This window comes from Leiobunum rupestre, chromosome 10, assembly GCF_980474605.1.
Source record: "Leiobunum rupestre chromosome 10, qqLeiRupe1.1.hap1, whole genome shotgun sequence".
Classification (NCBI taxonomy): Eukaryota; Metazoa; Arthropoda; class Arachnida; order Opiliones; family Sclerosomatidae; genus Leiobunum; species Leiobunum rupestre.
In genome coordinates, this window is record NC_143393.1 from 38,610,230 (window position 1) to 38,631,975 (window position 21,746).

At 35.2% G+C, this 21,746-nt stretch overlaps 1 protein-coding gene across 5 annotated transcripts in view; it reads right to left on the reverse strand.

The window, feature by feature from the left end:
* The window catches only part of spen (spen family transcriptional repressor split ends), a 91,418-nt gene that overhangs the window by 28,088 nt on the left and 41,584 nt on the right, over positions 1–21,746 (reverse strand). For all 5 annotated transcript variants that reach the window (XM_090161319.1, XM_090161320.1, XM_090161321.1 and 2 more), the window contains exon 2: positions 13,087–13,401. In XM_090161319.1, the coding sequence (XP_090017445.1) occupies positions 13,087–13,401 (315 nt within the window). The remainder of the gene's footprint in view (positions 1–13,086; positions 13,402–21,746) is intronic.

Genomic DNA, 21,746 nt, shown 5'->3' on the forward strand with positions numbered 1-21,746 from the left:
ACGGTACTTCCAAAGTTGTGGAAACTGTGGTTCATTTAAATTATAGGAATATTTTTCAGCATTGAAAGTTACTTTATACTCCTTTTAAATTTAATTTCATCATTACTTGAATAAAACCAGCTCCTAATGAAGTACTCAATAAACCGACTCGTCAAAAATATTAATAGAGGTTTTTTTTAAGTTACTCGACTCGAATAAGAGAAAGTTTCCCCTTAATCAAGTACTCGATTACTCGACTCTACTTCAATATTACTCGACTCGAATACTCGATGAAAAAAAAATTGACACTCGATAACCGACTCGATTGCCTGAAACAACTAATCGAACAGCCCAACTTTTTGCTAAACAGAAGGTCGTGTCCGAACGGTTATTTTTCCTTCACAGAATTTCATTAAAGTAAAAAATTTAAAAATAGCACTTTTAAAACGCAATTTAATTATATATCTGTTACCGTTGCCCTGAATTAATGTGTTTTTGTTTTGAGTTATTTTTGTAATTAAAAAATTAAATGAGTAGTATTGGTCGGCGACACTTTCGACACATTTTTAACATGCCCAAACGGAGTCGAGCGGCTAAGCGTACTTTTACGGTCAGTTTGAAATTAATAAAATATTTTATGACCATGATTTTTGTACTTTTTTTTCATCTAGAAATCTAAAGAAACGATATGCGGTATTGTGCCTTGTCATAATCCCCTTGAACATAAAGATAAGAATGATGCTTTCAATTGTTTTGATGTTAAATTATTGACAGAACCGTTTTTTGAGAATGACACTCGACTTGAACCGAACTGAGTGCTTGCTGATACAGCGAAAATCGATTTCCATGATATATATACTGGTTTTCCAAGGTACAAAAACACCAAATGATTCAAGATAAAACCTTAGTTTTGATTGAGGCTATCTAATTATGTAGCCAACACGTACCTAGTGTAATTGCTAACTTAACCAAATCTTTCATGAAAACGCAACAATTTCGTGATCGACATTATAAGTTTATAACTCATTTGGTTTCATTTAAGAGAAGTTATAAAGGCAAATCTTTTGTCAAAAAATTAATGGATATTGTTTGTACGTTTCAAGGCAAACATTCTGATCCCTTAAAAATTTTCCCGATTTTTACTAACAAATATAAATTTCCCCGATTTTTACTAACAAATATTAAATTTCCCTGATTTTTACTAACAAATATTAAATTTCCCTGATTTTTACTAACAAATATTAAATTTCCCTGATTTTTACTAACAAATATTAAATTTCCCTGATTTTTACTAACAAATATTAAATTTCCCTGATTTTTACTAACAAATATTAAATTTCCCTGATTTTTACTAACAAATATTAAATTTCCCTGATTTTTACTAACAAATATTAAATTTCACTGATTTTTACTAACAAATATTAAATTTCACTGATTTTTACTAACAAATATTAAATTTCACTGATTTTTACTAACAAATATTAAATTCCCCGATTTTATTTATTAAAAAAATATTAATTTCCATTTCCATGACTTTTCTGTCTACAATTTATTTCCCTGTTTTCCTGGTCTGTATGAACCCTGTAGTAGTTATTAAATTTCGCCTTCGCCCTATGGGGCCCTGAGAACTAAACCTTGACCGATAACTCTGATAATTTTGGCTAATTGTCATACTTATTTTTATTTTAAACCTTGAAACTCGCGTACGTCTCACGAAGGGATATATTTGAACGTTGCTAGAACGAATGCCTTTATCACTTTCATTCGGATTTTAACCCAAATCAGGGTTGCCACAATATATTCAGAAACAAATTCCCTGACCATTTTAAGAGAGGATTAAAAAAAAATAATCAGCTAGACTAATACCCAACTTCTGATAAAAAGCACTAAATAAAAAAAATAGTAAAACTTTCAATTAACTAATAATTAAATCAAGTCTTGAAATCACGACTCGTACAATCAAGACTATTTAATTATTAATTTTAACAAATTTTAATTTTTATGATTTCAATTAATTAAATGACTAGTGTAATATTACCTTCAAAAAGTGTCAAGATAAAATTGAATTCCGGAATTTCCCCCCGACTATTAACGAATTCCTCAAATTCACTGACTTTTTAGGCCCATTTTTAAGGTCCCTGGATTTTCTGTTTTCCCTGATGCGTGGCAACCCTGAATATATTATAAAAATATAGGAAAGATTATGAAAAAATTTCAGAAATGTAGAACAACCGATTTCAATGATATTTCCAAGTTTTCCCACTAATATTTCTGATTTTTCCAGGTGCAAGATAAGCTCAATAAAACAGGTAAGTTATCTTATTACGTCGTAAGCACTTAAAGATTGTAACTCTCCATGATTGTCATTGCTAACTCAACCTCTAAATTTCCTTGTTAAATTTCACTGAACGATTTGCCAAATTTTCCCTGCATGGCGTAAATACACCAATGCAGTCAATGCGGTGCATAATATCTTGCATAATATTTAATATGTATTTATTATTACATTTTTCAAAAATGTCTTTCCCTGATATTTTGGGTTCGTATTAAAATTCACTGACTTTTGGGGCCATTTTCTAATTCCCTGACTTTTTGGAACCATTTACAATTTTTTTGACTGTTTCAGGTTTTCCAGGTCATGCACCAACCCGGTAAAATGGTTCCTTATAATAAATCCTTATAATAATATACAAGAGAAATAATAATCTTTAATAAGAAAACCTTTGGGTTGTAAATTTTTATTCTTTTGGGCAAAATCTCTCATGTTTCCCCATTTATGCTTAACAACGAAAATTTCCCAGATTTATGCTAAAAATTTAAATTGCCCCGGTTTTAGCTACGCAATGAAAATTTCCCCGATTTTGGCAAAACAATAGAACTTTCCCCGATTTTTGCTTAACATCGAAAAATTCCCCGATTTGTGCTAAAAAATAATTTTCCCCGATTTTGGTCAAAAAAAAAATTTCCAGATTTTTGCTTGACAACGAAAAATTCCCCGATTTATGCTAAAAAATAATTTTCCCCGATTTTGGTCAAACAATGAAAATTTTCCCGATTTTTGCTTAGCATCGAAAAATTCCCCAATTTATGCTAAAAAATAATTTTCCCCGATTTTGGTCAAACAATGGAAATTTTCCAGATTTATGCTAAAAAATAATTTTCCCCGATTTTGGTCAAACAATGAAAATTTTCACGATTTTTGCTTAACATCGAAAAATTCCCCGATTTATGCTAAAAATAATTTTCCCCGATTTTGGTCAAACAATGGAAATTTCCCCGATATTTCTGTCGGTCATCTAATTCCTAGATATTTCCAGGTCTGTATGAACCCTAAACAATACAGAAAATATGGGATCACCCTAAGATGGAGGAAGGCCAACTCTGTCAAACTGAATCGACAGCACTTCCTCCTGATAAGAGGAATTTGGTTTCGCAAACAAAAACGACATTTCCTTATCTTGAAAAGCACATACGGAACAACGCGAACGGCCAACGTGTCGTCGGATGAGCCTCGGAACAATCCTCGCCGCGGAAACGTGGCCATCTCGAATTTCCTCTTTCGAAAATTATTCTTATCTTCCGCCTTTAAAGTTGGCCAACTTTCCCACCAACGCGTAAAAGAGAAAGACCGATATTCTAGTTTCTATTAATAAAACTCCAGATTACCACGAAGAAAAATAAGCGATTACTTTAACGTAAATGTAAAACTATTCCATAAGAGCGATTGAATTTCAATTTACGTCTACCTTCCAAGCTAGCCGTGATCCGCTCGGGGTGAACGCTGAATATTTCGGAATCCTTTAAAGGAATCATAGGAAATTTATTGGTGGAAATAAATGAAGAAAATTGGGGGGAAAATAAAAATAGGAGAAAATGAATTATACAAAAAGAGAAAACGGTTGTTAAAGGGGGTATAACACAGGGCCTAAACTAGTCTAAAATCGGATTTGGCCAGTGCTATTCCACGTTAATTTATCGCAAAAAAGTATGAAAATTTAAAATAGTTGATTACCCCATGGGACGGGTCTTTTATCATAATAATAATAATAATAATCAGCTAGGCTAAGTCATCAAGCGACTTTTAAAGCCATTAATTCAGGTGGCCGGGTTACAACGCGTAGGAGGGTGGTGGCAAGCCACGCGAGCCAACAGCTCCCTACACTAACTATTAACGTTATCCTCAATCTAGTTTTTATGGAAGGGGAAACCGAAGTGCTCGTTGGGAAAACCTTAAACCAGCGGGGAGATAACTTGCAAACTCAACGCGGAAGGAGTTGTTCCGAGTTTTCAGCCTGTGCCACAAGCTGGGATCGAACCCGGCTCCTCTTGCTGCGAGGCGAAAGCGCTAACCACTCCGCCACCCCATAATTGTGTTAAAATATTTGTCATTGAAATTATGTTTTGGGGTTTAGTTTAGTTTGGGTAGTTCTAAAAAATCCTTATTTTAGCTCCTGGTATATCATTCAATAAGCATCTTTAAAAACTAGGACGTTGTAAAGACTTCTAAGGGTAAAATATCAACTATATTAATTTCTTCAGACTTGAGTTATAATATAGGGTATTATAGGAACATTAATGAAATTATAGGATAAAAAAGGAAAGACGTTAAATTATAGGAAATGCTTCTTTGGGCCCATTTAATAGCGTCATCAGAAATTACTGTCAATTAGATATGTCCTTCGATACTTACAAGGAGAGTACCCGAGGTGTGTATTGCCGATTTTGTTCAAAGTCGGGCGTAATGTAGATATCTAAGTCGGGAGATATGATATTTCCCAATAAACACCTTGTTAATATTTTGATTTAAGAAGACCTCAATTATTTTGAAAATAAAAAATTATTTAAGTTCTCATCAGTGGCGTAGTGAGGTTATTTGGCGCCCAGGGCCAAATTCCAAAATTTGCGCCCCCGACCCCCCACCTACGCCGGCGCCAATTTCCGCCATAAAATTCCTTGTTTTTAAACGAAACCGAATCATTATCAATAACAAAATAAATATTAATATATTACAATTTAGTTGATATTTTTAAAAAAAATTCCAGTTTCCAACATCCGCTTTAATACGTCGGCGCCGGGGCGTATGCCCCCCCCTACCCCCCCTCACTACGCCTCTGCTTCTCATACCCAAAACTGGCTGACTCACGAGGAGACTACCCGAGGTGATTATCACCGATTTTGTTGAAACTAGGTGGGTATGTAGACTTTATGGTAACATGAAATTTCACCAAGGGAAAAGTTACAATGGCCATTAGTTTCGCCATGGCAACCGAAAATGTTTTTGACAACACAGTACATATATTTTATCATTGAAAATAACATGGGAATCTGAGCGCTTCTAATCCCCCCGGTGAAAATTTTCAAAACCAAAAAAAAAATAGATCAAAATTGACAAATGAAAATAATTTTATAATATTTTGATGAATTTTGGTCAATTTGTTCAGAATCGGTAAAAATGGAGAAAAGCGAAATATAAAAATAAAAAGTTGTATATTTACCAACTAATCGCCAAATCGACGGTAATAAATGAATTTGATCAAAATTATTAAAATAGAATTTAGTTGTTTGAATTTGATCAAAATTAATAATTTTAATTTTGAATTATTATTTTTTAGAAGTGCTCAGATTTCCATGTTATTTTCAATGGGAAAATATACATACTGTGTTGTCAAAAACATTTGCCATGCCAAAACTAATGCCCATTGCAACTTTTCCCTTGGTTAATTTTTTTGTTACCATTAGGTCTACGTACCCACCTAGTTTAAACAAAATCGGTGATTATCACCTCGGGTAGTCTCCTCGTCAGTTCACAGTAATCGTAAATATACTCTTGTTAATAGAGAAGTTAAGAACGCGAAATACGTCTAGAAAATAACGTCGCGTACATACGCCTTATTCCAAGATATTTTTAAACCTAATACGTTTAAAGATAAGTCATTAACTTTAGGTAAATGCCTTAAAAAAAAGCGCGCAACACAACGTATTTTTCGTTCTAAGCCTCGCTATTCACAATGTAATAGGTCGAAGAGTATGACATTGTGGTAGGTCGAAGGTCACACGCTCAATGTTTTTCCAAAGACAAAATCCGAGATTGAGTTTGACCATCTGCAAAGTTTTCGTTCTTTGGCATATTTACGAGCGCCAAGGACCAATACTGGCCTTCTCGAGAGCATTTTACCGCCTGAAGCAACATTTCCCCCTCTCCGACTCGCTCAGCCGGAGAGAGTAACCAGAAGAGGGGCCATGTGGGTTCATTCCATACCCACAAATCTCGAGTGCCTGACAGAGAAAGTCCACTGAAAGGCCTCGTACACAGTTGCCAAAAAATCTCGCTACGATTTCACTCAAACTGTCCCTACACTAAAAGATATTCAAAATTAATAATGTAGCGTTTCCAAATTAAATAATTCAGGGTTGCCATAATATTTTTAAATTAAAATTTAGTGCTGCCAACTGATCGGCAATCATTCTCTCAATTTAAACGGGGATATTTAACTAAATGATGAATTCAGATTAGTTTTATATTAAAACTATCTGGTTTGCATTTTACATAACTGATCTGATAATATTTGAACCCCTTGACTTTTCCCTGACCTTTTTAGGTCAAAATTAGACTATTATTAACACTATATTTACTTCTATCACATATTAATTAATTTACTTGAACATATATTATAGAATAATTGTTACTCTTCGGGTTATGTTTTAACTAATACAGGGTTGCCACAAAATTTTAAGATTAAAATTCCCTGACCATTTTAAGAGATTTTCCCTTACTTTTTAAGGGCCAAAATTTTCCTTTTATATTTTACATTTATCACAAGTTAATAAATTAAAATTGACTTATATTTCAGTAAAAAGGTTATTGCAATGTTGAAAAAATTAGTCAAACATTCAAGGGAATAAATTATAAAGTATTTGTCATAGATCTAGAGAAAAATTACCTTCAAAAAGTGTCAAAAGAAAATCGAAATCCCTGACCTTTTACAAATTCTTAAAATTCCCCGACTTTTTAGGCTCATTTTTAAATTCCCTGACTCTTCCTTTATTTCCCTGACGTGTGGCAACCCTGTAATACCGTTATACTGCAACGTTTAAAAATGACATGAAAGTTTACGAACCTATATAAAAATAGCACAATTTTTTATAGTTTAACAACAGTCAGGGTTTTGCTGGCTTACTACACCAAGTGATTTTTTTAATAATTGGTTTTTCTTTTAATTAACTAAAAATTATTCCAAAATGTTTGTACATTTTCTTACCGAAATGATTACATTTCTAAAACATTTACAAGGTGACCACATTTCCTATATTTTCAATACCTTCCTATAATATCCTTAGGTTTTCTCGTGTAGTATAACCAGAAAACATTCCATCGTCGTGTACCCTTCTTCATCCTATGTTTCACTTCTTTTTATCTACTATTTTTCGATAATAATTCTTTTTTTTGCTTATGGTTTTTCCTATATTTTCCTTTTAATTCGCTAGAAAATTTCCTATTTTTTCTATAAAAATTTCGAGGCATTTTCCTGGTCACCCTGCATTTATACAAAAATCAAAAATGAAACTAAAACTTTGTTCTAGTCACGTGATACTTGTAATAATACTCATTAATAGATTAACAGTAAAATAAAGCTGTGTTTAAAAAAATCTGATTTAAACCAAAAAAACTCAGTTTAAAGTTTAAAACAAAAAAAAACCGGTTTTTTGTTTTTATTAAAAAAAACATTTTTTCCCAAAACCCTGACAAGTCAAAATTCATAAAAATTTCCAGATTAATAAAAAAATTCAGAACGAAAATAAAAACCACATTTGCATAGTAAAAAAAAATAGCATCATCAGGTGTGTGAATGAGAGCGAAACCCGGTTACAATTTCCAAATGGTTGCCAAAAAATTATTTGGACCTTCGTCACGATTAAAGATTACATTTGTTTTTTTATGGTCTAAAATTTCTAAGGATTCTCTGAGATTAAGTTTAACGTAATTGTCAATTTTGCATAATATTTTACTTTCATCAAATAATATGGAATGGTTAGGGTTATTTTTTATGTGTTCGGCGAGGGCAGAGGAATAGGTTTTATTATTTTTTACATCGTTTTTATGTTCATTAAGCCTGAATTTAAAATTGCGTTTAGTTTGGCCAATGTATAAAAAAATTCCCTGATTTTTACCTTATCTGCGACAACCTTAGTAATAGCAACTCCACATTTCCATTTAATCCTGTTATAAATGCTATTGTTAGAAGTTGGTTCAAAGTTATCCAAACAAATTCTGATACTGGGTCAAAGTAGGTTTAATTCTGGAAGCCATAGAAAAATCGAACGAATTTGTTGAACAATAGAAAATATCAGTTGACTATTGCCATCTAGCGGATAATAATATATATCTGTTATAATGCAGGGCCCCACTCAAATCTTCAATTTTCTTATAGGAAAATAGGATTATTTTTCTAAAAATATAGGACTTTATAGGACAATTTTTAAAAAATTATAGGATTTTATAGGACTATATATGCCATTTAATTAACTAACTTAATGCATTTAAAAACAAAATCTATATTTAGTGAAATGAATCTTTGATTTTCACTTAAAAATAGAAACTATTTAACCATTTTATCACAAAAATATACTATTAGCTAACCATGTTAACAATAACAAAAGTATAGACTAGAATGACTTGGTATAGGAGTTTTCCTATAGAGTGGCTGGATTTGAAATTGGCAAAATATCAAAATTATAGGATTTTATAGGACTTTAGAGGGATTTTGCTAAAACTATAGCATGTTATATTACATTTTTGAAAATATAGGATTTTATAGGAATTATAGGACCTCTGGGGGCCCTGTATAATGCCATATACACAGACAATAAGGGTCAGTAGAAGTTTATAATCATGTTTCTCGTGTGTCAGTTCCCTTATTCTGCGCAACTTGAAACTTTTACTTTTAGAATAAACACGCATTTTTGTTGGACTTCATACCGCCATTATTATAACAGCTCTTTGCCACGTCTTGTGTATTTTTCTCCTTAGAAGAGCTCATCTTTATGGGTATGACGTCAATTCTACGTCACTCTACATTTAGCTATCAGTAATTATTTCATGTAATTGACGTACTTATGAAACGTAATTAGAGCAATATAAAATTCCATATGTTACAGAATTCAAAACAAAAATTAATTTCGGTAAATTTTAATAAGTGATTTTTTTTTAATTTGATAGATATTGTATTCATTAAATGAAATAAAATAAAATAAAATAAAATAAAATAATAAAAAATCAAGAATGATAAAAATGTATCGTGCACAAGCTTCATTGTTGGAAATGGCACCATTTTTATGAAATAAAATAAATTAAATTAATAAAACATCAAGAATGATAAAAACAACAAAATTTTATCGTGCACAAGCTTCATTGTTGAAAATGGCACAATTTTTAACGCTAGCTCAATACAAACCAAAATTTTAACAAATAAGAAGTGAAATTTATTTTAGGATCGCCAAAATGTAAGAAGAAATACCATAAGCGATTACGTGGTTAACTTTTCGTATCATTAACTTCTGATAATACTTCAAAAAAAGCAGTCCATACGGCTTTTGGAATGGTGCCTAGTTTGATTATATAAATAAAATTTAAAGGTAAGGCACGACATGTCGAAAGACAACGACGGATGCTTCGAAAATCATTCTGACAGTTTGGCAGCTGTACAAATTTGACAGAATTCACGTGTAAACAATGACTATTTTTAAAATGTTTACAGTGAATAGTCGATATTTGCGCAGGATTTTCAATCGCGTTTGCCCTACAGAAATACTTTAAATGGTAAATTCCATTGTTACTGACGTCATATTTCCCCTGTTCAGTAGAAAGCCGTGTGGTTTTTTTTTTAAATTTACCACAATAACCGTAGAAATTCCGAGGGAATGATAGGGAAATAGCTTAATATCTTAGGATTGGGAAGGGAATGGATGGGAAAGGTAATATTGAGCTTGGGAATGGAAGAAGGTATTTTGGAATTTGGGAATGGATGAAGAAGGTACTTTTGAGTTTAAGAATGGATGAAGAAGGTATTTTGAGTTTGGGAATGGATGAAGAAGGTATTTTGGAGTTTGGGAATGGATGAAGTAGGTACTTTTGAGTTTGGGAATGGATGAAGAAGGTGCTTTTGAGTTTGGGAATGGATGAAGAAGATATTTTTGAGTTTGGGAATGGATGAAGAAGGTGCTTTTGAGTTTGGGAATGGATGAAGAAGATATTTTTGAGTTTGGGAATGGATGAAGAAGGTATTTTGGAGTTTGGGAATGGATGAAGAAGGTATTTTGGAGTTTGGGAATGGATGAAGAAGGTGCTTTTGAGTTTGGGAATGGATGAAGAAGATATTTTTGAGTTTGGGAATGGATGAAGAAGGTATTTTGGAGTTTGGGAATGGATGAAGAAGGTATTTTGGAGTTTGGGAATGGATGAAGAAGGTATTTTGGAGTTTGGGAATGGATGAAGAAGGTACTTTTGAGTTTGGGAATGGATGAAGAAGGTATTTTGGAATTTAAGAATGGACGAAGAAGGTATTTTGGAATTTGGGAATGGATGAAGAAGGTACTTTTGAGTTTGGGAATGGATGAAGAAGGTACTTTTGAGTTTGGGAATGGATGAAGAAGGTGCTTTTGAGTTTGGGAATGGATGAAGAAGGTGCTTTTGAGTTTGGGAATGGATGAAGAAGGTATTTTTGAGTTTGGGAATGGATGAAGAAGGTATTTTTGAGTTTGGGAATGGATGAAGAAGGTATTTTGGAGTTTGGGAATGGATGAAGAAGGTACTTTTGAGTTTGGGAATGGATGAAGGAGGTATTTTGGAATTTAAGAATGGACGAAGAAGGTATTTTGGAATTTTGGAATGGATGAAGAAGGTACTAGAGTTTGGGAATGGATGAAGAATGTGCTTTTGAGTTTGGGAATGGATGAAGAAGGTACTTTTGAGTTTGGGAATGGATGAAGAAGGTACTTTTGAGTTTGGGAATGGATGAAGAAGGTACTTTTGAGTTTGGGAATGGATGAAGAAGGTATTTTGGAGTTTAAGAATGGATGAAGAAAGTACTTTTGGAGTTTAAGAATGGATGAAGAAAGTACTTTTGGAGTTTGGGAATGGATAAAGAAAGTACTTTTGGAGTTTGGGAATGGATGAAGAAGGTGTTTTTGTTTGGGAATGGATGAAGAAGGTACTTTTGAGTTTGGGAATGGATGAAGGAGGTATTTTGGAATTTAAGAATGGACGAAGAAGGTATTTTGGAATTTTGGAATGGATGAAGAAGGTACTAGAGTTTGGGAATGGATGAAGAATGTGTTTTTGAGTTTGGGAATGGATGAAGAAGGTACTTTTGAGTTTGGGAATGGATGAAGAAGGTACTTTTGAGTTTGGGAATGGATGAAGAAGGTACTTTTGAGTTTGGGAATGGATGAAGAAGGTAATTTGGAGTTTAAGAATGGATGAAGAAAGTACTTTTGGAGTTTGGGAATGGATAAAGAAAGTACTTTTGGAGTTTGGGAATGGATGAAGAAGGTGTTTTTGTTTGGGAATGGATGAAGAAGGAATTTTTGAGTTTGGGAATGGATGAAGAAGGTATTTTTGAGTTTGGGAATGGATGAAGAAGGTATTTTGGTGTTTGGGAATTTATGAAGGTACTTTTGAGTTTGGGAATGGATGAAGAAGTTAATTTTGAGTTCGGGAATAGATTTCTATTATGGTTTGCTATACGTTGAATCGGAAATGGGCGGGACGGTGACAGCTTTGTCAAATGTAATGGCAATGGTTTGAATACCAATATCAAAAGGAAAATTTAACCACGGTAATGGTACCATTTCTGCTTTAAATGCAGCTCTTTACTGTTCAGTTTACTTATGTTAGTGGTTTTACTAACGTACTAACAGTATCATTTTTACACCTTAAAATTATCATTATTCTGTTGTTGAATACTTTTTGGTTACTTTTTTTTTATTTGAAAGCTAGTAATCAAGTTATAAATTTAAAGTGACGTAATTTAAAAACACTATAACAATAAATTTTATGAATTTAATTATAAGGATGATTATTGGTATCTAACTTTTACTGCCTTTCGAATAGTCTTAAGAGTCTTAAATGACTTTTTTCTGATTAACTGGCTTTGACCGCAGCCAACACCCTTCAAAATGAAATATTTATTTATTTGCTACTGATAGTGGATGAAAAACCAAATATATTTCAGATTTTGTCGAGAAAATGTTTTAATTAGTTTGGTTTTTAATGAACTAATGACTTTTTGCGTGACTATTGAAACAATTTGGCGCATTCAATGTTTCCCAAAATGTTTTGTTGCGTCTCATTTCCCGCGGAATTTACCACATATAAAATCAAGACAGTCTCGACTATCGGCAAAATGAGAGTTTCACTCGATAGATAAATGCCTAGACACAATTATCAAATCAAAACTTTCAATTACCAAAAAAAAAAGGTTAACAACTCACCATACTCAATGCTTCGGAAAATACTCACCGTGTCAATTTCAGACGTTGTTATTAGGCCTAGTAATCCATTTTTAAGGGCATAATTAAAAAAAATAATGGGGAAAAAACCAAAACAAAACTGTGTTGCCATCCTCAACAATCCACAAATAAAAACGTCGATTTTTGGTCGGTATCCGTAAGAAAAGAAAATAGTACGAAAACGTACGTAGCACAAAACACGCATTTTTTTAGGGTTGCTTGTTTTTAATTTCACTTCTATCTACGAACGGCACATTTAAAACGTGGGCTTTTTTCCCGGTAATCCAAAGGCGAAGACGTTGAGCAGGTTTATCCAAATTAAAAACTTGTTTCAAAATTAATTAAGAAAGTTAAAAATAACACCAACATAACGGTAAAACCAAAATAAACGTGTAATCCAAGAGGGTTAATCCATAAGGCGTGCGTATCCAAAAGACGATGATAATCCAAAAAAACACAAGTCGGCTTGTCGTGTACGTGATAATCCAATGGTTTAATCATAGAATAATCCAATCGTGGCGTGGTATAGGCCCTAGTTGAGCGTATGCCTGTCACGCGAAATAGGCTCGAGAGGGGAAAGGGGTGTCCGAGTGTACTTACCCAATGGGATATCGGGACTGCCTGTTGGAGGAGTACGGCGTGCCGGCCGGCCGCCCGAGGCTGTCGTCCCTCTCGTGGATGAAGATGGCCGAAGTGGCCGTGCTGTTGACCGGGGGCTCGTAATAGTCCGTTTTCAAAGTCCGCTCTTCAATCTTATTGTCGGCGTTGTGAGCTTTGGCCGCCGATTTGATGTCGATGAAGGCCACAGTGGCGCACGCCCCGCCGCCTGACGCGTTGTTGGCGCCGCCACCGACACCGTTGCACGCTTCTTCGTCCTTCTTCGAGAGTATCTTGACACTCTGTACTTTACCATACCTGCGGATACAATCATACAAAAGCGGATTCTATTAAAATATTGCTCATTTCCACGCGACAAACACGGATTCTTATATTAGCATCAAGCCGGGTTCGATCCCAGCTTGTGGCACTGGGTGCAAACTCGGAACAACTCCTTCCGCGTAGAGTTTGCAAGTTATCTCAGCGCTGTTTAAGGGGTTTCCCCCGAGCTCTTCGGTTTCCCCTTCCATAAAAACTTGTGGAGGTTAACGGTAATAGTGAGTGTAGGGAGCTGTTGGCTGGCGTGGCATGAAGGGCTTTCCACCACCCTCCTACGCGTTGTAACCCGGCCACCTGAATTAATGGCTTTAAGAGTCGCTAGATGACTTGGGCCTAGCTGATTACTATTATTTATTATATGAGGTGACAATGAAAAACGCGAATGGCACAAACACAAGTAACAAAACATTCGCGACCATATCAATAAAGTTGATGACGCAAAAAACGTGACGTCACCATTGCTCTAATGGAAGGGCAAAGTCATCCATCTTTCCCCCTAACACCCCGCTTTGAGGTCATGGCCACCATCTTGTTTCAATTTCTCGTGAATATCAACATAAGTAACAAAATAGAAATAAGTATGACACTTCCTATTGCTTTATTGTTAATTTCCAGACCGAACCTTTTTTCGACACTGACATTCTCAGCAAACTCTGATTTGAACTTGCACTCGAACTGATTAGTGTGTTATTGTCCTTGGTATATTTCGCCTTGGTAATAGTTAGCAACTAGAGGACTGTGTGCCGAGAACTAAACCTCTGAAAATCGGTTCGGTATTAATTTTTCCTTATTGACATACTTATAGTTATGATATCACCTATATGAAACAAGATGCCCTCATCCTAATCTCGTTTCTCAGGGGAACAATCTTTTTATAAATATTGATATAAATTCAATATTGTTAAGACTGAAAATAAATATTTATTCAAATGAGATAATATCAGGGTTGCCACCAAATTTTGAGATTCAAATTCCCTGACCATTTTAAGAGTTTTTCCCTGACTTATTGAGCCCAAAATTTTCTTTTATATTTCACTTTTATCAGAAGTTAATAAATTTAGATGGCCTTATATTTCAGTAAAAAGGTTATTGCAATGTTGAAAAAATTAGCCAAACATTCAAGGAAATAAATGATAATCGTAGAATTTGTCATAGATCTAGAGTTAAATTACCTTCAAAAAGTGCCAAGATAAAATTGAATTCCCTGACTTTTTTCCAATTCTTAAAATTCCCTGACATTTTAGGCCCTTTTTAAATTCCCCGACTTTTCCCTGATTTCCCTGACGTGTGGCAACCCTGGATATTTCTTCTTGTTTGAAAGTGCCGTTTACCGCCACAGAAACTAGTTTTTCTATCACTATATCAATTTGCAATGCCATATCTCAAAGGAAAAAAATTACTGTATGTAGTTTGCGGAGCCGAAGAAGTCGCATTTTCATTTGAGGGACGAAAAACTTCAGATTATTAAAAACGGCGCGGAGAGGTAACTAATACCGATAGAACGACACCCCAATAGGCGAAACTATAAAGTAAAAATTTGGTCTTACCAGCTTCTTAAAATGGGAAAATAAAATCCCGTAACTACCATATCACAGCCAACTTCGATGCGGTAACTCGTGTTCATAGTTGGCCGTTCGATGGTAAAGAAAAATTTTCCTTCCAGCTAGGAGCAACGAACACAGCACTGCCCACACAAGGAGAACGCAACCCGTGCATTTTCTCGCGTACAGTTTTCATTGGTTAGACTCATTAGCGCCTGCTGCCGTCGGAAGGGGAAAATACTGAAATTTGTCTTCCCCCCGCCCGTAAAACGTTCTGTGTAAAAGTTCGTCCAATTATATTTGTACACAACACCGCGTTCTCTTTGTGTTTGTTGCTCGTAGCTTCCAGATACTGCAGATAGCTAATTAACTTCAACTTTCTATTACAAGATGTTTTAAATAATAATTAGATAATTTAGATGAATCGATCAAAATTTAAACCGCCATTAGCAAAATAAAATGAATAATAGTTCGTATTTCTTAGAATACCATCTTTTCAGCCCCCCTGGACTTCATAGTTTCATTAAATCTCTAGCAACACGTTGAAGAAAACGTTATGTTAAGCACAGGGGTTCCGAGAATTCGCAGCGCGGCCATCTTTGTTTGTGTCTCTTTCAAAAGAGTGTAAGTTCTCTTACGGCAAATAAAAACCTTTGAACATTTAACCTTTCAAGAGTCTTTTAAGGTAAGTAAAAAAATTAGTTGGGGTCCCGCCAGAATTAGGTGGATCATTTAGGGTTCCATAGCCAAAAAAAATTGGGAACCGCTAAACTTTAGCGGGCTAACATTCGGAGCTAGCACTTCTCTGTATTCACTTAACAGGGTTGCCACAAAATTTTCAGATTCAAATTTCCTGACTATTCCCTGACCATTTTAAGAGATTTTCCCTGACTTATTGAGGCCAAAATCTTTCTTTTATATTTCACTTTTATCAGAATTAATAAATTTAGATGGCCTTATATTTCAGTAAAAAGGTTATTGCAATGTTGAAAAAATTAGCCAAACATTCAAGGAAATAAATGATAATCGTGGAATTTGTTATAGATCTAGATTTAAATTACCTTCAAAAAGTGCCAAGATAAAATTGAATTTCCTGTCTTTTCCCTGACGTTTTACCAATTCTTAAAATTACCTGACATTTCCCTGACTTTTTAGGCCCATTTTTAAATTACCTGACATTTCCCTGACTTTTTACCAATTCTTAAAATTACCTGACATTTCCCTGACTTTTTAGGCCCATTTTTAAATTACCTGACATTTCCCTGACTTTTTACCAATTCTTAAAATTCCCTGACTTTTTACCAATTCTTAAAATTCCCTGACTTTTTACCAATTCTTAAAATTCCCTGACTTTTTACCAATTCTTAAAATTCCCTGACTTTTTACCAATTCTTAAAATTCCCTGACTTTTTACCAATTCTTAAAATTCCCTGACTTTTTACCAATTCTTAAAATTCCCTGACATTTCCCTGACTTTTTACCAATTCTTAAAATTCCCTGACATTTCCCTGACTTTTTAGGCCCATTTTTAAATTCCCTGACATTTCCCTGACTTTTAGGCCCATTTTTAAATTCCCTGGCATTTCCCTGACTTTTTAGGCTCATTTTTAAATTCCCTGGAATTTCCCTGACTTTTTACCAATTCTTAAAATTCCCTGACATTTCCCTGACTTTTTACCAATTCTTAAAATTCCCTGGCATTTCCCTGACTTTTTAGGCCCATTTTTAAATACCCTGACATTTCCCTGACTTTTTACCAATTCTTAAAATTCCCTGACTTTTTAGGCCCATTTTTAAATTACCTGACGTGTGGCAACCCTGCTTAAGCAACACCACCGCCGCAAACAACAGCATCTCTATAACCAAGGATTATACAGTATCCTTGCTATAACTAGAGGGGATGAGGCTAAAAAGAGGATCTAATGTAAGAGCCGGGGGGGGGGGGGGGTCAGATGAAATTTAGGTGCCGGGGGGTCCCTTATCCGAACGCATCCATTCTCCCGCTTATCGAGCGTCTCGTATCGGACAAGTTATGAACATTCCCGAAGGAATGTATGCACGCGTACGCCTACAATAGTTAATACCACCGAATGCGCTTTGCATAACGGCGGGGCATGTATGAATTTGCGAGTGAGAGACTTACACGATCCCGATCCCTGATAATGAGTTTTAATTAAAGTTAACCGATCCAGATGTAATTTGGCGTCAGCGGCCAACGAGTGGACAGACAGACGCGTGTATTGTCTGCCGCCGATAAATACATTCGATCGAAGGTGACGCCAAATTTAGAATAATTAATTATTTCATATTCAATCCATAATACGATTGAGACGTTAAATTTCGTATATTTTCGAAATAGAGCCAACGCGAGAAGCTAATAAACGGATGGATTTTCGTTCGCTAGGCCGCCGAAAATAATCCAGCTCACTAGCTTCTCGAGTTGGCCGCTAAGTGGCTGTATGTGAACTGGAAAGGCTAATTGAATACTCGGGGGTAAATTTCGTTTCTTAATCCTTCATAAGTTTTTTTTTGTGTTTTTAAGAGCTACATGGAAACTGTAATTTTGAATTCGGGAATGGACGGAAAAGGTACCTTTGAACTCGGGAATGGACGGAAAAGGTACCTTTGAACTCGGGAATGGACGGAAAAGGTACCTTTGAACTCGGGAATGGACGGAAAAGGTACCTTTGAACTCGGGAATGGACGGAAAAGGTACCTTTGAACTCGGGAATGGACGGAAAAGGTACCTTTGAACTCGGGAATGGACGGAAAAGGTACCTTTGAACTCGGGAATGGACGGAAAAGGTACCTTTGAACTCGGGAATGGACGGAAAAGGTAATTTTGAGCTTGGGAATGGACGGAAAAGGTAATTTTGAGCTTGGGAATGGACGGAAAAGGTACCTTTGAACTCGGGAATGGAAGGAAAAGGTACCTTTGAACTCGGGAATGGAAGGAAAAGGTAATTTTGAATTCGGGGATGGATGGAAAAGGTAACCCCTATCTTATACATTTTAATCCACCAAATTATAAATATTTTATTGGACACAATTGGTATTTAAACTCGGTTTTAAAGCCTAGTGCGACCGTGGCTTCAAAGAGCTCCAATTCTCAATCTGCTTTGAGCGCTCCATTGAGCTCGGACATACTTCGATATCCGCTCCAGGCTGATCCGATTTCGAAGACGTATTTAGGATCTCGCTCTATAAATTAGAAATATCGGCTGCTAATTGGCTTAGCCGAGGTTATGACAGTGTAAAGGACCATCGTAGCAGACGAGCTCGCGCGAATTCAGTTTGTAGAGGGCTCTCATTTATTGCATTTGCTGCTATGGAGCGCTCTGATCTACATTTTGAGCAATATTCTGCGTTCGCTTTATTGTTCTCGAACGCTCAAAACCAATCTGCCGATGTCGACAGACCTACGGATCAAAATGACTATTAAAGGGAATATAACCTCAGGTATTTGGTGTGGAACACCAACGTTTGCGACTCTGGCCGTTCTTTCCTTTGGCTTTAGAAATCTTTGGCGCCACTGTGCAGGCTAATTTGAAAAATTGAAGGGGTCTTCCGTAAAGATTGCTTTGCAGATTATATTCCCTTTAAGCAATTTTTTTGCGAGTTCCAACACGCCCGGGGCCATTTTATAGGTCTTCCAAAGCGCCCGGGGCCATTAGGGAGCTGTTGGCTCGCCACCACGCATTGTAATCCGGCCACCTGTTTAAAGGCATTAAAAGCCACTAGATGACTTGGTCCTAAGGTGGTGCCTTGGGTATTAGCCTAGCTGATTAATAATAATTAGTAATTATTATCGGTGTTCCAAAGCGCCCGTAACCATTTTATCGGCGTTCCAAAGGGCCCGTAGCCATTTTATAGGTGTTCCAAAGCGCCCGTAGCCATTTTATAGGTGTTCCCACTCGAACGCGGTCATTTTTAGCGTTCGGTCCGGGAATGAAACGCTTCAATCTTAGCAACACGTTCTAGATGGATTCGGAGCGAACAGAAGTAGAACGCCAGTAGTATAAAGGAAGCAAACTGTGCCTAAGCGCATAAATGAAAGTCGACTTAATTTTTAAATACCAAATCCCAAAAGTTGTAGCAAATGCGTTACCATTTTCAGGGTGACCACAGAATATTTTTAATTCCTTTAAAGGAATTATAGGAAATTTGTCAGTGAAATATAGCAAAATATATAGGAAGAAAATTCGGGGAAAAGGAAGAAATATGAGAAAATTAATTATACAACAAGAGAAAACGGTTGTCAAAATTATTTTAAGGGGGAATAACATTCAAAATAAAGTTGATAACCGATAGAAATAGTCGAAAACTATCGGCGAACGGTGTTGAAAATAAGCATCTTTAAAAACTAGGACGTTGTAAAGACTTCTAAGGGTAAAATATCAAATTTATTAATTTCTTCAGACTTGAGTTAAAATATAGGGTATTACAGGAACTTTAATGAAATTACAGGATAAAAAAGGAACTGTGGTCACCCTTCATTTTGTAAGTACAGACGTACACAGGGTTCGTAACAATTTTTCGAATTTCAAATGCCTGACCTTTTTGGTATTTTTTTAACCTATATTTTAGTAAAAGTTTCCTATTTTCAACCGGGATTAAATTCCCTAATATTTCCCTGATTTTTAGACCAATTTTTAAAATTCCCCGACTTTTTTGGTATTTTTTTAACCTATATTTTAGTAAAAGTTTCCTATTTGCAACCGAGATTAAATTCCCTAATATTTCCCTGATTTTTAGACCAATTTTTAAAATTCCCTGACTTTTTTTGGTGCAAAATTTGGTATTTTTTAACCTATAACACTGCAGGAAAAGCATCTACAGGGTTGCCAGTTTTTTCAAAATCAAATTCCCTGACTTTTCCAGGTTTTCCCCGACTTATTTTGTGCCAAGATTTTGTATTTTTTAAACTATATTTTATTGAAGTTTCCTATTTGCAACCGATATTAAATTCCCTGATTTTTATACACATATTCAAATTCCCTGACTTTTCCAGGAATTCCAGGTTTTTCAGGTACCGTGGCAACCCTGTTATCGAAAATAGTACCTTTTAGGTAAAATGGGACTTAAAATTAAAATAAATATAAATATAAACATACATGAGATTTCATTCGATTGACAATCCAATCTGCAGAAATAGGTAAACAACTCGTGATCATGACAAGTTGATAGATTCGCGCGAAATAGGCGAGAAAGAATGACGAAATCTGTGGAAACAACAATCCGAAAACAACGACACTTTCTCGAGCGTGCGATAAACGAAGCAGGCAACGACAGGCGCAGGTACACGGAGAAGGCATCAAGGTTGTGTATCCGCTTTTCGCGCGGGCACCCGTTACGGGGTAGGACGCGTAAACACACGCTGTTTTCCAACTCGTCCGCGTCCACGTCAGCGCCGTTATTATTTTGTCCCCTCTGGAACAGACGACAGACACGCCGCCGGGACGAAAGGGCAAACATTGCCCATTGCCTGCCCTCATCACGCTGAACTAACACCAAACTTCGCGCGTGTACCACAATTGACTACGCGGAGCTACACACGCATAACTAGTATACTTATTTAGATAGATGTAGATATATATATACATGTATGCGAAATGTGCGTAGTACTATATTATACTTACATTTATTCTACTATGTATAATATAAATATATAATACAGGCTGCCTCTACTTTTTCATGTTTTCGCTGACTTATTTTGTGCCAAACATTTTTATTTTTTTACCAACATTTTAGTAAATGTTTCCTATTTTCCACCGAAATTAAATTCCCCGATTTGTAGACTAATTTTTAAAATATCCCGACTTTCCCATGATTGTTAGACTCATTGAAAATTCACTGTTTTGGACTAATTTTTAAGTTCCCTGACTTTTCCCTGATTTTTAAACCCATATTCAAATTCCCTGATTTTTAAACCCATATTCAAATTCCCTGACTTTTAGACCCACATTCAAATTCCCTGATTTGTAGACAATTCTTAAAATTCCCCAACTTTACTCTGATTTTTAGACTCATTAAAATTCCCCAACTTTACTCTGATTTTTAGACTCATTAAAATTCCCCAACTTTACTCTGATTTTTAGACTCATTAAAATTCCCCAACTTTACTCTGATTTTTAGACTCATTAAAATTCCCCAACTTTACTCTGATTTTTAGACTCATTCAAATTCCCCAACTTTACTCTGATTTTTAGACTCATTCAAATTCCCCAACTTTACTCTGATTTTTAGACTCATTCAAATTCCCCAACTTTACTGATTTTTAGACTCATTCAAATTCCCCAACTTTACTGATTTTTAGACTCATTCAAATTCCCCAACTTTACTCTGATTTTTAGACTCATTCAAATTCCCCAACTTTACTCTGATTTTTAGACTCATTCAAATTCCCCAACTTTACTCTGATTTTTAGACTCATTAAAATTCCCCAACTTTACTCTGATTTTTAGACTCATTAAAATTCCCCAACTTTACTCTGATTTTTAGACTCATTAAAATTCCCCAACTTTACTCTGATTTTTAGACTCATTAAAATTCCCCAACTTTACTCTGATTTTTAGACTCATTCAAATTCCCCAACTTTACTCTGATTTTTAGACTCATTCAAATTCCCCAACTTTACTCTGATTTTTAGACTCATTCAAATTCCCCAACTTTACTCTGATTTTTAGACTCATTCAAATTCCCCAACTTTACTCTGATTTTTAGACTCATTCAAATTCCCCAACTTTACTCTGATTTTTAGACTCATTCAAATTCCCCAACTTT